Source organism: Chionomys nivalis, chromosome 5, assembly GCF_950005125.1.
Source record: "Chionomys nivalis chromosome 5, mChiNiv1.1, whole genome shotgun sequence".
In the NCBI taxonomy this organism is placed as follows: domain Eukaryota; kingdom Metazoa; phylum Chordata; class Mammalia; order Rodentia; family Cricetidae; genus Chionomys; species Chionomys nivalis.
Genome location: NC_080090.1, coordinates 29,855,972 through 29,871,465, shown reverse-complemented (window position 1 = coordinate 29,871,465; position 15,494 = coordinate 29,855,972). Strand labels below are relative to the sequence as shown.

At 41.6% G+C, this 15,494-nt stretch overlaps 1 protein-coding gene across 1 annotated transcript in view; it reads left to right on the top strand.

The window, feature by feature from the left end:
* The window catches only part of Hacl1 (2-hydroxyacyl-CoA lyase 1), a 35,366-nt gene extending 20,405 nt beyond the window's left edge, over positions 1–14,961 (top strand). The window contains exons 9-17 of the mRNA XM_057770569.1: positions 354–489; positions 1,749–1,854; positions 2,905–2,988; positions 3,682–3,783; positions 6,055–6,209; positions 6,859–7,017; positions 9,071–9,178; positions 12,579–12,765; positions 14,379–14,961. Of these exons, the coding sequence (XP_057626552.1) occupies positions 354–489; positions 1,749–1,854; positions 2,905–2,988; positions 3,682–3,783; positions 6,055–6,209; positions 6,859–7,017; positions 9,071–9,178; positions 12,579–12,765; positions 14,379–14,411 (1,070 nt within the window). The 3' untranslated portion in view covers positions 14,412–14,961. The remainder of the gene's footprint in view (positions 1–353; positions 490–1,748; positions 1,855–2,904; positions 2,989–3,681; positions 3,784–6,054; positions 6,210–6,858; positions 7,018–9,070; positions 9,179–12,578; positions 12,766–14,378) is intronic.
* Positions 14,962–15,494: the final 533 nt, after the last annotated feature.

The following is a 15,494-nucleotide window of genomic DNA, read 5'->3' as shown; positions in this document are numbered from 1 at the left end:
ATTCTGCAGCACACAGTTGTAAAAACAGATATGTACCACAGCATTGTAGCAACCCTTGAAACTCAGACACAGTGTACTGCAGAGGAGGCTTACAGGTAATAGAGGGCAAAGGTCTTCCCTGCCCATTTACATTCAGGGAATTGTGGGTAGTAGTTTAGTAGACCCTGCGCATAAAGCAGGAAGCTGAGAGCAGCAGGAGATACAAGTTTTTGTTGAGAAGCAGTTCTTCAGAATATTCATCACAGTTCATTTTGCTTTAAAGCTGATGTTTATGCAGTAGAGGATCACATGATTCTTTGGAGGTTCCCAATGTGCAGTGTGACTGATCATCCAGTGATTTGCATTTCTTGTAGGTGCTGCTTATTCCCGTGCAGAGGACAGTCTCCGGAAGCTGGTGGAGCAGTGCAATTTGCCATTTTTGCCCACCCCTATGGGGAAGGGTGTTGTCCCTGACAATCATCCAAACTGTGTAGGTGCAGCCAGATCCAGGTGTGTGGCATTTCAGGCTCTTTGTTTCTTTTTTGTTTTTTATTATTATTATTATTATTAATTTATTTATTTATTAAAGATTTCTGTCTCTTTGTTTGTTTGTTTTTAAGACAGATTTTCTCTTTGTAGTTCTGGTTGTCCTGGAACTTACCCTGTAGACCAGGCTGGTCTCAAACTCAGAGAGATCCTCTTGCATCTGTCTCCCTATCACTTCCTGGTAGTTGTTTTGAACTCTTATCCAATTTCCATTTTTTCTATATCTGTAAAAATTCTTCAGTTGGAATCACACTAGCATAATATCTGCCTTCTGCTACCTACAGAGGGATGTGCTTACAGTACCGTCGGTAGAATCTTTGGAATTTTCACAAGGCAAAAATCCCAAATTTAGATGGTGAAGTTACTGAAAATTTGTGAAAGCACAACCTGGTCTCGATTATTTGCATATTAGGTATATGCATATAGTATATTTTCGAAAGCAATTCCAGACTGAAGATGTAGCTCAATTGGAAGAGTCCTTATCTAGCAGGCATGAAATCCTGCATTGTATAAGTTGGGCATGGTGGCTCATGTCTTTAATCCCATCACCAAGGAGAATCTGCTCCTGGAAATCAGTGTGAAGAATGCATTGAGATGCAAACATAGGGTCTGGGAGCTGGAGTGTGACTCACTAAGGTGCCTGACTAGCATGCTTGAGGTCCTGGTTTTAGCCCCAGAAAAACCTACAAACCAAAAGCTATCCAGGCATTGTGGTACATGCCTGTAACCTCAACATTTAGAGGCTGAGGGAAGAGGACCACAAGTTTGAGGCCAACTTTAGTTTAAAAAGCAATATCCCATCTTCAAAACAAAATGACAGATTATGTTTTTCTATGTGTTGGGGGGTAGAGTGCATACATGCAGGTGTGAATGCCAAGGATTTCTTAGGTTTCTTCTCAGTCACATTTCCCCTTAGTTTTGAGACAGGGTCTCTAACTGAGCCTGAAGATAACCAGTTTGACTAGGCACCTGGCTTGCACCTGTCCCCACCCCCAGCGCTCAGGTAGGGACAGCACCATAGCAGTCACCCTTTATGTGGGCACCAAGGGTCCAGATCAGGTTCTCATGCTTGCACAGTAAGCATTTTGCCCACTGAGCCATCTTCCCAATCTTTCAAAACTCAATTAGAAAGATCAGATTTACTTCAGAAGCTCCAAATTATCTAGACTTCGAAAATATTTTAGGAAAATCATTAGTTTGTTTGTTGTTAATTTTTTTAACAGGGCTCTGCAGTTTGCTGATGTGATTGTGTTATTTGGTGCGAGGCTGAACTGGATATTACATTTTGGATTGCCTCCAAGATACCAGGCAGATGTGAAGTTTATTCAGGTACTGGGCATGGGGGCGGGGGATGACTCTGATCAGCTGACTCTGTGCTTCTTTGTTCTCCCTCTTTTGTAAAGAACCTTTTCTCTTACAGAAATAGATTTTACAAATTATCTGATGTAATTACAGGTACCAAAGTCAGCTGCCTTTTCAAGCCTACAAAGCATCTCGTGCTAATTTTAAGTAGAAAAGCTTTCAAAGTCGAGTCTGAAACCATTTGAAAAGCATAATTTGCCTCTTCCTTGCAGCTGGAGTGTATTTAAAGACAAAGAGAGGCTTAAGTAGGGTGATAGACTGGAGGGACACCTCGGCCTTGTAAGGAGGTGAATTGTCCTTTTAGATGCCAAAACTGCCTCTGGAAACCTCTAGACGACTCTGCCTTGAACTCACCTGCCCCTAAACTGAATGTCTGGAAAGTACTCCAACCTCTCCTGTTGCCCGCTGAGGTCAGCAGAGGGCACCACATACCCAGGAACTGGAGCCGGTGCTGGGACTCAAACTGAGGTCCTCTAGAAGAGGTCTTAACTTCTGAGTCGCCTCTCTGTCCTTCTTAAAGTTTTGTTGTTGTTGTTTTTATTTGGATGGATTTTGTTGTTGTTGTTTTGTTTGTTTTGTTGTTGTTGTTGTTGTTTTTTGTTTTTGGAAACAAGAGTTTCTCTGTTTAGTCCTGGCTGTCCTGGAACTCACTCTGTAGACCAGGCTGGCTTCATACTCAGAGATCCACCTGCCTTTGCCTTCCAAGTGCTAGGGTTAAAGGCATGCACCCCACCACTGGCACAATAGCCTTTCTTAAAGGTTTTTAAGAGCTGGCTGCTCTTCCAGAGGTTCAGGGTTCAATTCCCAGAATTCACATGGCAGCCCACAACCATTTGTAACTCCGTTCAAGAGTATTTAATGCTTTCTTCTCTCTTCTTTGGGCACCAGGCACACATGTGATACAGACATACATACAGACAAAACACTCATACACAGAAAATAAAAAATAATTTCTCAATTTGTTCAAAACAAAAAAGACCAAACATGTCTTGTTCTTCAGGTTTTTCTCTTTTTTAGATTGATATCTGTGCAGAAGAATTGGGGAATAATGTAAGGCCTTCTGTGACTTTGCTAGGAGACATAAATGCTGTTTCTAAGCAGGTAATTCCTTTCTCTGGATTTTAATTCCTGTGGACTGTTCTCTGTGGACAGTCAATTCTGGATAATGTTAGTCTTGATTGGCTTGGTGGCAAGTTCATGATGGGAAACTAACTTTAACTGTAAATTTGGAACTTGGTAAATTCAGCTCATTGTACACTGTTCATATTTGTGGAAGTTGAGCGTTTAGAACACTAATTTGATGTCATGAAAATTTAAGGTTATTCAAACCAGAATTCAGTAGGTAGAATTCAGCTTTCTGAGAAAATTACAGTACAGCATTAGTTTAACTTGACTTACACAGTGGACATATAACAGTATATTTTTAGGTAGTAAAGGAATTTTTATTCTTTAAACTATAATCAAGGACTTGTCTGACTTCCTATTTATATGTAATCTATACATTTCATTGTGGCCGGAGGTAAAATATGGTCACATTTATCGCTCGATTTTGTATGATATTCGTTATCTTGCGTACACAGCATTTGAGATGCAGACGCAGTCCATGTCACATGTGCAGTCATTCTGCAGCATTTAGTCTGTGTGTGTGGCTCACCCTGCCACCCACTGGTCTGCCATCAGTTGCTCTGCAGGAAGAGAAGCAAGTGTGAGCAATGTGAAGGGTGGAGCAGTGTGCCATTGCCTACTTTAAGGAAGTTAATTTGTTTGTTTGTTTGTTTGTTTATTTATTTTTAGCTTTTGGAACAGTTTGATAAAACCCCATGGCAGTACCCCATAGACAGTAAATGGTGGGAGACTCTGAGGGAAAAAATGAGGACCAATGAAGCTGCATCCAAGGTAATGTGGGACCAGTTGTGTTTCAAGATCCCTTCAGGTTGATGAGTTGCTTTGGCCTCTCATAATGGGGCATAGACAGTCCTAGGAAGTACTGCATTGTGTAAGCTTGGGGATCAAAAGGGGTGCTGCTGGGGCACAGCTCTCAAAAGGCCCACAAACTAGAAAGTCAGATAAGGGCCTAATAGAAAATGGTAGTGAAGCCTGGCATGGCGGCACATGCCTTTAATCCCAGCACTGGGGAGGCAGAGGCAGGCGGATCTCAGAGTTCATAGCCAGCCTGGTCTATAGAGAAACGCTGTGTGTGTGGGAGGGGGTGGATAGTAAAGTTTCAACCTTGTAAATAGTTAAGAAAAAGCATATGCATGCCCATGTGCATGCTTTTACTTTACCTTGAAAGGGCCTTAAGCTCCTTGCATAATTGAGCATCCAAAGGGTATGGTTCTTGAGTCACTGTGAGCTGATAGAAGAAAAGCAATCTGACCCTGGAAAGCTGTCAGTTTGATTTTGGTGCATAATATCATAATTAAATCCTATGACATTTAAGGATTGATGCAAGAATGTCCCTTAAGTCCTAAGGGCATGTTAGGACTTGGTTATCTGCCCTTAAGAAATCTTTCCTTCGAGGCACGTGAGTGTTCAGTCCACCCCTTCCACACACACTGCCATATTTATCTTTCACATCACTGCCGGAAACTCTTGTGGCTTTCACATCTGCCCTTGTGACTTTGCCTTATAGTGAAGGTTTGGACACTGTCTTGAATTTTGAGGTCACCACTAATCCTTCCCAGCAAGTACTACAGTGGGTCTCTTCAGCAGTGTTGCTGTTTTCTATTCAAAGTCATTGTAAATACAGCACTTTCTCTTTGATTGTCAGATGGGGTGGTAGGTTTTCTTTTACTGTTTTGTGTATTTGGGTGTGTCTTGGTTCAGCTGGGTGCAGTGTTCAGTCTACATTAGGGTTTCTTCTTTTTAAGTTGTTGATTCCATTTTGTGTGAGCTTGCATGTATGTGCACCATGTGTGTCTAGAACCCTTGGAGGTGAGCTGGAACTGGTTATGGATAGTTGTGAACTACCATGTATGTACAGGAGCCCAACCTGCGTCCTCCATGAGAGCAACAAATGCCCTTGACCACTGAGCAGTCTCTCCAGCCTGCCCTAGGGTTTCCTCCTGAAAGAACAATACATTTGCACATCTGCAATTTGAGTTAGGCACTTGTGTTTCCTAATGTATCTGTCATCATAGAGTAAGTTTGTATTTTGAACCAAACATCCTAGTAGAACTGATGTGGCTGACTCCGCTGTGCAGGAGAATCTTAGTGACTATTTCTACTGCCAAGAACTAGTCTAAGTTCTAGTTTCTCCATTGTTGTAAGTAATGTGTCTTTCCCTAGGAGCCCCTTAGGGTTTGCTCCTTTGTCCACGCTAGGGGCGTGGGACATCTCTCATGCACAGGGGAATGTAACCTCCAGCAGAGCAGGGTAGCACCAGTGAGGCTGGAGTGCCGGGACAGGACTGTTAACTGATGAAACACCAGTGGCTCCTCTCAGCACTCGTGACCATGAGGCTGTTTGAAGACCTTGCTACAGCTCTGTCAATCAGGGACTTTTTAAATAGATGTAACATATAACATAGCTCCTCTACACTGTGAGAGAAGAACCAAATTTTCAGATCTTCTTCTGTAATCCTAACATACATACATACATACATACATACATACATTTATTTATTTATTTATTTATTTATTTCGAGACAGGGTTTCTCTGTGGTTTTGGAGCCTGTCCTGGAACTAGCTCTTGTAGACCAGGCTGGTCTCGAACTCACAGAGATCCTCCTGCCTCTGCCTCCCAAGTGCTGGGATTAAAGGCGTGCGCCACCACCGCCTGGCCTAACTTTTAGTTTTAAATTTAGGACCATACTTCAGATAAAACTGTTCTGAAAAATAGTTAAGACAATGTTTTTGTAAGAGTGCAGAGGTATGACCGTTCTATTTGTTTAGCCCAGTGTTGCTCAGCCATCTTTACTATAAGACTTCTCCAGGTGTTCATCCACTCACCGGGTCGTGGGGATTCCCTAGCTTATGTATTGTGTCCCAACTGGGACTGAAGAGCACATTGTTCTCAGCATGGTTCTGGATTGTTCGCAGAGTCAGCCATTTGGGAATCTTGTAGCCGACTGGTGGTATTGAACTGTTCCAAAATGACTTTGGTGCTGACACTGTTATTATCATTATGTCCCAGTGTCACTTAGTGTGTGCCTACCTCTGTTTTTAGGAATTAGCTTCTAAAAGATCCCTCCCTATGAATTACTACACAGTATTCTACCATGTTCAAGAACAGTTACCCAGAGACTGCTTTATAGTGAGTGAGGGGGCTAATACTATGGACATCGGCCGTACCGTGCTTCAGAATTACCTTCCTCGCCACAGGTAAGACTCCAAGAAAAAATGACAGTGTGTTTAATTTGAAACCACAGTAATACTGATTAAGAAAAATATTTTAGAATTGTACATGCCAGGACCAGGCTGGCCTCAAACCCAAGAAAGATCCACCTGCCTGTGCTTCCTGAATGCTGGGATTAAAGGCGTGTGCCTCCATTGCTCAGCTCAAGTGTACTCCTAGGTGAGATTTTATAGTTTTATAGTTTTTGTGGTTCATAATTCTTGGTGTAATGTGATGGTTTGTGTACTCAGTTTTGTGGGGTTTTTTTTTGGTTTTTCGAGACAGGGTTTGGAGCCTGTCCTGGAACTAGCTCTGTAGACCAGGCTGATTTCAAACTCATAGAGATCCGCCTGCCTCTGTCTCCCGAGTGCTGGGATTAGAGGTGTGCGCCACCACCGCCCTGCCCGTGCACTCAGTTTTTTACATTCATCCAAGCAATTATGCGTGGCATTTTCCTTTCATGCCGCTTATCCTCGACAACTTGCTTCCTTATATTCCAAAAATTTAATATTAAAGAAAAATGTCTATTACTTAACTTTTTCCATAAACCATATGAATATAGATGGAAAGGTTTATGCCACCTCCACCCTGCATGACATGTACAAGAGAGTTTGATTTTAGCTTTGTTCTTGACAGGCTTGATGCTGGCACCTTTGGAACAATGGGAGTTGGTTTGGGATTTGCTATTGCAGCTGCTCTGGTGGCTAAAGATAGAAGTCCCGGGCAGCGGGTCATCTGTGTGGAAGGCGACAGTGCCTTTGGGTTTTCTGGCATGGAAGTAGAAACCATCTGCAGGTAAACAGAGCCCTAAATCATAGCATTTCATTCTCATAATATGAAAACGCACACTACTCACTTGCTTCACAACAGGAGTCCCAGACAGCATCGTGTTTTGAGGTTCCTAGTTATAAACTTTCATGGAGAGACTCCCACTGAGTCTCTCATGAGGACTCTCCCGACCTCTTAGCCCAGCTGTGTTCAAACTGTATAAGACTGTTCTACTAGGGTAGTAGGTTTTTTGTGAAACATGTTTTGGGACTTTCAATACTGTGGTATAAAAAAACTGTCAAGATCAAACCAGGTTTGGCAATGCACTCCACTAATCCCAGCATTTGGGAATAGAGATGACAGTGTAAGCAGAAGGATCTGGAGACCAGGGTTATCCTCAGCTGCTTAGCAAGTTCAGGGTCAACCTGGACTACAGGAGTCGCTTTCCTTTCACGCTGCTTATTCTATAAACTGTATAATCTCACCTAAGAGTGCACTTTAGATAGGCGGTGGTGGCGCACACCTTTAATCCCAGCACTCGGGAGGCAGAGGCAGGTGGATCTCTCTTGACTTTGAGGCCAACCTGGTCTACAGAGTGAGTTCCATGATAACTAGGGCTGTACAGAGAAACCCTTTCTCAAAAAAACAAAACAAAACAAAGCAAAAAACAGAAAAAATAAAAACAAAACAACAACAAACTAAAACAAAGAAAAAAAGAATATACTTCTGTGGGGCTGGAGATGGCTCAGAGATTAGGAGCACTTGTTGCTCTTACAGAAGTCCTAAATTTGATTTCCAATACCCACAACAGAGGCTTACAACTTCCTGTAACTCTAGTTCCAGAGGACCCAAAAGCCCTCTTCTGACCTCTGACCTCTGAGGGTACTAGGCAGGCACATGTATATATGTAAGCAAAATACACACATACATAAACTAAATAAATCTAAATAAAAATTAAAAATACACTAATGAAAAATGTTATTATACAGTAGGCATGTTCAATTCTCAAATGTTTTTCATAGTCAGCATTATTGCGGTTTAGGGGAAAGTTTGGCCTATTAGAGGTTTATACTGAAAATCCACATATGCCAAAAAGATGATGTGTGAAAAAAATTGAGCCTTTTAGAGGGTGGTAATTCCTTTCCAGCGCGGAGAATTGAGCCTTTTAGAGGGTGGTAATTCCTTTCCAGCGCAGAGAGCAAATGGCTTCTACAGTCATGTTACTTAGTTGTGTCGTTACCATAAGCCCTCAGGGAAAAATATGATGAAGCATTAATCTAATTAATTTTAATCAACAAAAACCGAGAGTCAAATATTAGGGTAAGAACCTGAAAGATCAAGAACAAGGAGCAACTGCCAGTTGCTTTCTTCCTCTTCAGTTCCTCTGTCCAAAAGGGCTGAGATCCGCTCTCTGCCCCACCTTACTACTTCCTGTCTCCTCTCTCTACAGTCCTTTGTGGTAAATTTTGGTCAGATGGTGGCTGACCCTGCCCTCTGGTGCCAAGCAAACTTTATTTGTCAGAACACAATCAAAATATCATACAACAATGTATAAAAGCAAACCCACATTCTTTTTCAGCCTTTTTAGGCTTTTCATCTTTGCTGCACTGTTTTTGAGACATTTGGATGCTTGTCTTCTGTACCAATCATGCCATGCTGGTTTTCATTAGAAATGCAGATCGGGTGTTATTTGCCAATGTGTCTTTCACAACATCCAGCATGAGCTGGTTGTCATTGACACTTTCAACAATATAACGGGACTTTTCAGACAGTGTTCCTAGGAACCATGTAGAAATAGGCCTAGGGAGGGAGGGAATGGAGAAGGAGTTTTTCTTGTAGCTGCCTGTAAAAGTTTAGTTATTTAAGATCCATGGCTAAGCAGACTGTCAGCCTTGAGTACGTCCTGCAGCTGCAGCGTTTCTATCAATGGTTTTATATTTTTATTAGGATAATTAATGCTTGGTTTTCCCTATTGAAAAAAAATTATTGAAATTGTCTACTTTTAAGTAAAAATTTCAGTGTTAAGAAAAGGAATTGCTTTAGAAAGAATGATCTCTTCATAGTTTACTTTCCCTTTTAGGTACAACTTGCCAATTATAGTCTTGGTAGTAAACAATAATGGAATATACCAAGGAGTTGATGCAGACACTTGGGGGAAAATGTCAAATCTTCAAGAAGCTGCTGCAATGTGAGTAACTCATAACAAATGCACAGTTAGGTTGTGTCATGTGTTAGTCTGTCTTAAAAGTTTGCTGTATTGGAATGTGCCTACATGCTATAAACTTGGTTAGTTTGTCAGCCTTTTTAAAGTGACAGAAGCCACTTCTTCTTGGATCTTTTCTGTACAGCTGTCTATAATTGTTTACAGTCAGGGACACTGAAGACCCAGGTCACGATTTGTGATGTCTACCCTAGGGTAATAGCAGTGCTGGTATTTACACCAGGGAGAACTGTTAATGCTGTATTAGTCGAGGTTCTTTCAAGGAACAGAACTCATGAATGTAAATGTGAATCTGCATATATGAAAAGGAAATGTATTAGTGGTTCACAGTCTGTGGTCTGGCCACCCAACCGTGGCTGCTTTACAATGGATGGCCAAGAGTCCAGTAGCTGTTTAGTCCACGAATCTGATGCCTTAGCTCATCTGTAGTATTCACTGGAACCCTGAGAAAGTAGTCTCTAACACCAGTGAAGGAACGCCTGGCAGCAGAATAGAGGAACATGCCACCAAAGCTGAGGGCAAGTAAACAAAAAGCAAGCTTCTTTCTTCCATGTCCTCTCATCCGGACTGCCATGAGGTGTGGCTCGAATGTAGAGTGGGTCTTCTGACCTCAAATGATCCAGTCAAGAAAATCCCTCACAGTCATGCCCAGATGGTTGGGTGTTAGTCTATGTAGTCAAGCTGACAACCAAGGTTAACCATCACAAATAGTTGGCATACTATTTGTGATTTAAAGATCTTCCTTACTTTTACCAAAAAGCTAAGCCTTTACCATCTGATTGCAGAGTCAAGCTAAGACTGTCAGAACTGCCGTGGGCATTGACAAAACTTTTTGAGACGGTCAGAGAGTAGAGTGCCAGTGTTTTCATTACACTGTTGTTTTTTCTATAGCCATTTGTATACTTTTCATTTGCTATGATAAAACACCACAACCAAAGCAACTTGTATTTTTAAAAAAGTTTAATTAGGCTTACAGTTTTAGAGGGTTAAGTTAATGATGGTGGAGTGGAGGTATGGCCCTGGAGCAGCAGCTGAGCACTCACATCTTGATCCACAAGCAGGAGACAGAGAACACATTGGGAATAGTATAGTCTTTTTGAAACCTCAGAGCCTGTCCCCAGAGACACACCTCCTCCAATAAGTCCGCACTTCATAATCCTTCCCAAATAGTTCCACTAACTGAGGACCACATATTCAAATGTAGGAGCCTGTGGGGGCCATTCTCATTCAAACCACCACGCCATGCCTTTTAGCTTCATTCTACTTAATAGTATGGACTGTGCTATCTGGTGAAGAAGCTCTGAATCACATGTTACTACGTAAACTTAGTTAAAAATAAATAAAGTTTCTAGGCTTCAGTTGGTAGAATACTTGCTTCTTATTCACAAAGCCCTAAGTTTGAGCCCCAGCATTTCATACCCAGCATTTCATACCCAGATGCTGGAGCACACCTATCAATCAGAGGTAGATACAAGAAAATCAGCAGTTCAAGGACATCCTTGACTATATAGCAAGTCTAGGTCAGTTTGAGTTACATAAAACGCTGTCTCATTAAAAGAAAAAATCAGTACCCTTTCCTCTTTGACTGAGAAGTTGTTGACAGTTGTTAAAACCTCTCTGGCTTTTTGGGCACTGCACACATGTGGTAGGTACATAGACGTACATGCCAGCAAAATACCCATACATATAAAATAAAAATATTTTGTTGCTAGGCATGGTGGCACACACAACAAGCCCAGCACTTGACAAGCAGAAGGAGGCAGATCTCTGAGTTTGAGATCAGGCCTGCCTGGTCAGCAAAGTGAGTTCTGGGACATCCAGGACTACACAGAGAAACCCCGTCTCAAAAGCAAATAAATAAATAAATAAGTCTTAAAAATTCAATTTCTCAGTTTAGTTACATTTCAGTTACCCATAGTAACAGGCAGTGATGTGACCACCATACTGTATGTAAAAAATTTTTATCATTATAGAAAGTTCTACTGGACATTGCTATATAAACAATAAAAAGTACAGGGACCCAGGTGTAGTGACACACACTTGTAGTTCACTAGTCTGTCTGGAGATGGGAAGAGGAGATCCTTGAGCTGATGGGTCCAAGACATATCAAGACTCCGTCATACACAAAAAGACTCAGTGGAAAATAGGGGAAACTGTAGTTCAAGCCCTTGGGAGGCTGAGGCAAGAGGTTTAGAGTGAGGCTACCAGCATGGGCTACATACTGAGTTCCAGACAGACTCTGCCACACAGCAAGGTCCTGTCTCAGAACAAGCAAAAATAAAGAGGAGGTTAGGTTTTATGTATTGGCATCTCAGCTCTGATGGTGCTGCCTCTGTACCATGCCCTCTGCTGGTTCTGTGCAGTGATCAGCCAGCTGTAGCAGAGGACAAGTGACATGGGCCAGACTGCTCTGCTCTGTGACATTGCCAGTTAGCACCCTGATACCTACATGACCACACACATCACAGCCTGCACCAGGCGACTCTGTACATGCTTCGAGAAATGCATATTTACCTGAATCACATTGAACTATTGAAAATTCAGTATCAACAAGAACCAAAGATGAGAATCTTCAAATAGTTGAGATAGTTGTTGGCTTCAAAGTTGAAGACTTCAGATTGAAGGGTATATTCCACATCCAATAATTAGAATGCAGGTGACATTTAAAGTGCTGTCAAAGGATTATTGGGTATCTTCGTTAGGCTTGGATCCAATGCTTAACTGATTGCTTTTTGTTTAGTTTGTTGTTTTTGTTGTTGTTGTTTTGCTCTAAAGGGAAAAAGAACTAGGCTTAAAAAAAATCCATCAGAGAATAAAAAGGGGGTGGGGAACCAGGCATGGTGACACATGCCTTTAATCCCAATACTCAGGAGGCAGCAATGGGCAGATCTCTGAGAGTTTAAGACAGTCAGTTTATACAACAAATTCCAGGCCAGTCAAGGTTATATATAGATTCTGTCTCAAAAGCAAATGAACAAAGGAGATTAAAAAAAAAACAAAAAAACAAAAACCAAAACAAACAAACAAAAAAAAAACCCTAACCCGAAACCCTACAACAGCCAGCCAGTAACCTACCAGTTATGGCTGCATTGACTTTTAAGAATGTTGCCACTGGCAGAGAAAGCTGCAGGTTCTTCTAGCAACGAAGGCCTGGAGTTTGGCTCGCTCACCAAGGGGGCATGGAAATATGAGAGGGAATAAAGAAGGAACAAGGATCACGTGTTCTGCATATCGCTGTTATAGAGAGCTGTTCTGGAAAAAAGTATGCCCTTGGGTCAGCTTATGTTTTTCACAGATAATTTGGGGACATTACTTTTTCTAGAAGCTGAAAGATTTAAATTTTATTGACTTATAACTTGCTTTTCAGTGTCCCGCCGATGTGTCTCTTGCCAAACTCGCATTATGAGCAGGTCATGACTGCATTTGGAGGCAAAGGGTATTTTGTACAAACACCAGAAGAACTCCAAAACTCTCTGAGGCAGGCACTGGAAGACACAAGTAAACCCTGTCTTATCAACATCATGATTGAACCACAGAGCACACGGAAAGCCCAGGCAAGTTCAGCTACTGAGCAGAAAGCAAGAAACACACGTTCTCTCCTGATTCCTCCCCGAGAGGCATACTCTCTGGGATTCAGAAGTCTTTTTAAGTTTCTTTCTGAATTTGGAAGTTTCACTTGCTTGTTTAACAAGTATTTGTTGAGATATTGTTATGTGTGCTTGTTGGAGTAACAAGTAAACAAAACATGACAGAGCAAGGACATGACGGGAAGGAATCGACTTGCTGTTCTGAGCAAGTCTAAGTGAAGAAATACATTGGTGCTATAGGCAAAGCTCATTGGAGGTAGTGCTTAAACTGAGATCAGAGTGAGTTAGCAAAGAGGAGATGGAAAGACAGGGGCTCTATGTCAAGAAGAGCAGAAAAGAAAATGCAGTGAGCACAGCATCGATGAGTCTGTAATCGTGGATCTCGTGGTTGCATCCCGCTCAGTTATGTGACCTCTGGCGCATAGTGACGTATAGCTAGTGTCCCTCTCTTGGTTCTCAGACAAAGATCTGCTGCCAGTCTCTTTCTTCTTTGCGTAAGATGGAGCACAAATGGTCAGATACCTGAACAATCAATAAAATACACAGCAACTAGCTTGGAAACTGTCAGATATATAGAATTCTGCTGAAATTCTGTTTGTGTGAAAATAGACATCAGAGACTTGAGAATTTACCTTTGAGCTGAGAGAAAGGATTCCAAGAACAGAGCTTGCTGGCTAGGCAGATGAACACACATAGGTTATGCTGAGGAAGCAGGCAGGTGGCATTGGCAGGAAACTTTCTAATTCATTTAAGGATCTGCTTTAAATCTGTTCTGCAATTTTCCTCTGAACATCATTTGGGTATTTCTGGAGAAGTATAAATTATCATCCCCATTAGTAATTCTGTAGGATTATTTTTATATTAAACACTTTAATATATTTTAACCTTCATTCCAGTGGAATTCTGACATATTTTCATTTCCAAGCTTTTGTCTTTTAACTGAATGTTTGTCTACCACCATTTGCCCTTGACTCACAATGCAGGCTGGCTGCTTCTCGCTTTGCGTAGGAATCTCTCTGTGGCAGTGGTTCTCAACCTTCCTAATGTTGTGACCCTTTCTCACATTGTGCTGACCCCCAACCATGCATTTTTTATTGATACTTCATAACTGTAATTTTGCTACTGATATGTATCATAATGTAAATATTTCTGGAGGAAGACGTTTGCCAAAGGAGCCACGACCCACAGGTTAGGACAACTAACTGCTCTGTGGTAACCCGTGTCTTGGCCAAGTGGGGAGGACACTGCCAAAAGCTCCATAGTTCTTCCTGTCTGTGCATCTCAGGCCTGAGATCGGGGTCTTGTCCCTTCTCTGCCAAGTAAATGTCTGTTTCTTTCTAACTCTGCTTTTCTGTGTTCTGATCACGGTTAGTGGAAGAAGACTCGGAAAAAGTAAGTTTCCTAGGCTGCTTTGTGTAAGACAGCTGGTTTCACTAATTAATTTTTACCTCCTTTTGACTAGACCAAACACAAACCTTATTTTACCATGATTGTCTAGTTCTACGTTATAAAGCAATCACAGTGAGTCAAATACAGGTATTTCTTCTGAATGAATGCTGTCCTTTTTTGTCTTTCTTTAGGACTTTCACTGGCTGACCCGTTCCAATATGTGAATAAACTGTTGACCGTTTTGAGGAACTTTCTCTTTCCCGCAAGGTAGAATTTACTTTCCATAGCAAAAACATTTAAAATTATGTTTTATTAAAGAAATTGATTAAAAACAGAAAAGGCTTCCATTATTTGTTATGATTTTTGGATCTTAAACGGTCCCAAAGGCTTATATGCTAAAGACTTGGTGAGCAGCTCTTGGCACTGCTGGAGGATGGTCGAGCCTTCAGGACGTGGGGAGTGGAAAGAGCTCACTGAAGATTAGGACCCGGGCATGCATGCCACCCTAAGCAAGTCCTCTCATGACTTCCCTGTCATGATGGACCCCGGGTCCAAAGCAAAAGAGCCAACTGACCACAGACCGAAACCTTCCCAGCTGAGCCAGGAGCTGGAGACAACTCAGCATTTAAGAGTACAAACGACTCTTGCAGTAGAAGTGAGTTCGGTTCCAGCCACATTGGGCAGCTCACATTCACCTGTGATTGCAATTCCAGGGACTCCAGCTTCTGTGGGCACCTATACTCATGCACATATTCACACACGGATCCACATGTACGCATGATTAAAAATAAAATAAAGCTTAAAAAACTATGAATCAAAATAGATATTTCTTCTTTTTAAATGGATTTTCTCAGGTATTTTTTATTAAGGAATGAAAATTGACTAACAGTATTCTACCACATAAATAATCAAATAACAGCATTGTAAGTGTCTAATGGTCAAGTTACTCATCAGTTTCCTTTTATGTAAACCCATTTCCCAAGTTAAAACTTTACCTTTTAAAAACTCCTGGCCAAACAATGGTGGCACATGCCTTTAATCCCAGAACTCAGGAGGCAGAGACAGACTGATCTCTGTGAGTTCGAGGTCAGCCTGGTCTACAGAGTGAGTTCCAGGACAGCCAGGGCTATTACATAGATAAACCCTGTCATGAAAATACAATAATAACAAAAGAAAAACAAAAACAAACAAAAGCTCCGAAGTGTTGTGGAGAAAGAAATGAAAGCTCCAAAAGTGATGTATATAGAGACACTTTGAGTAAAGTTGTTGTGTGTATTGTCTAGTTTGTATTTTACTGTTGTTTACTG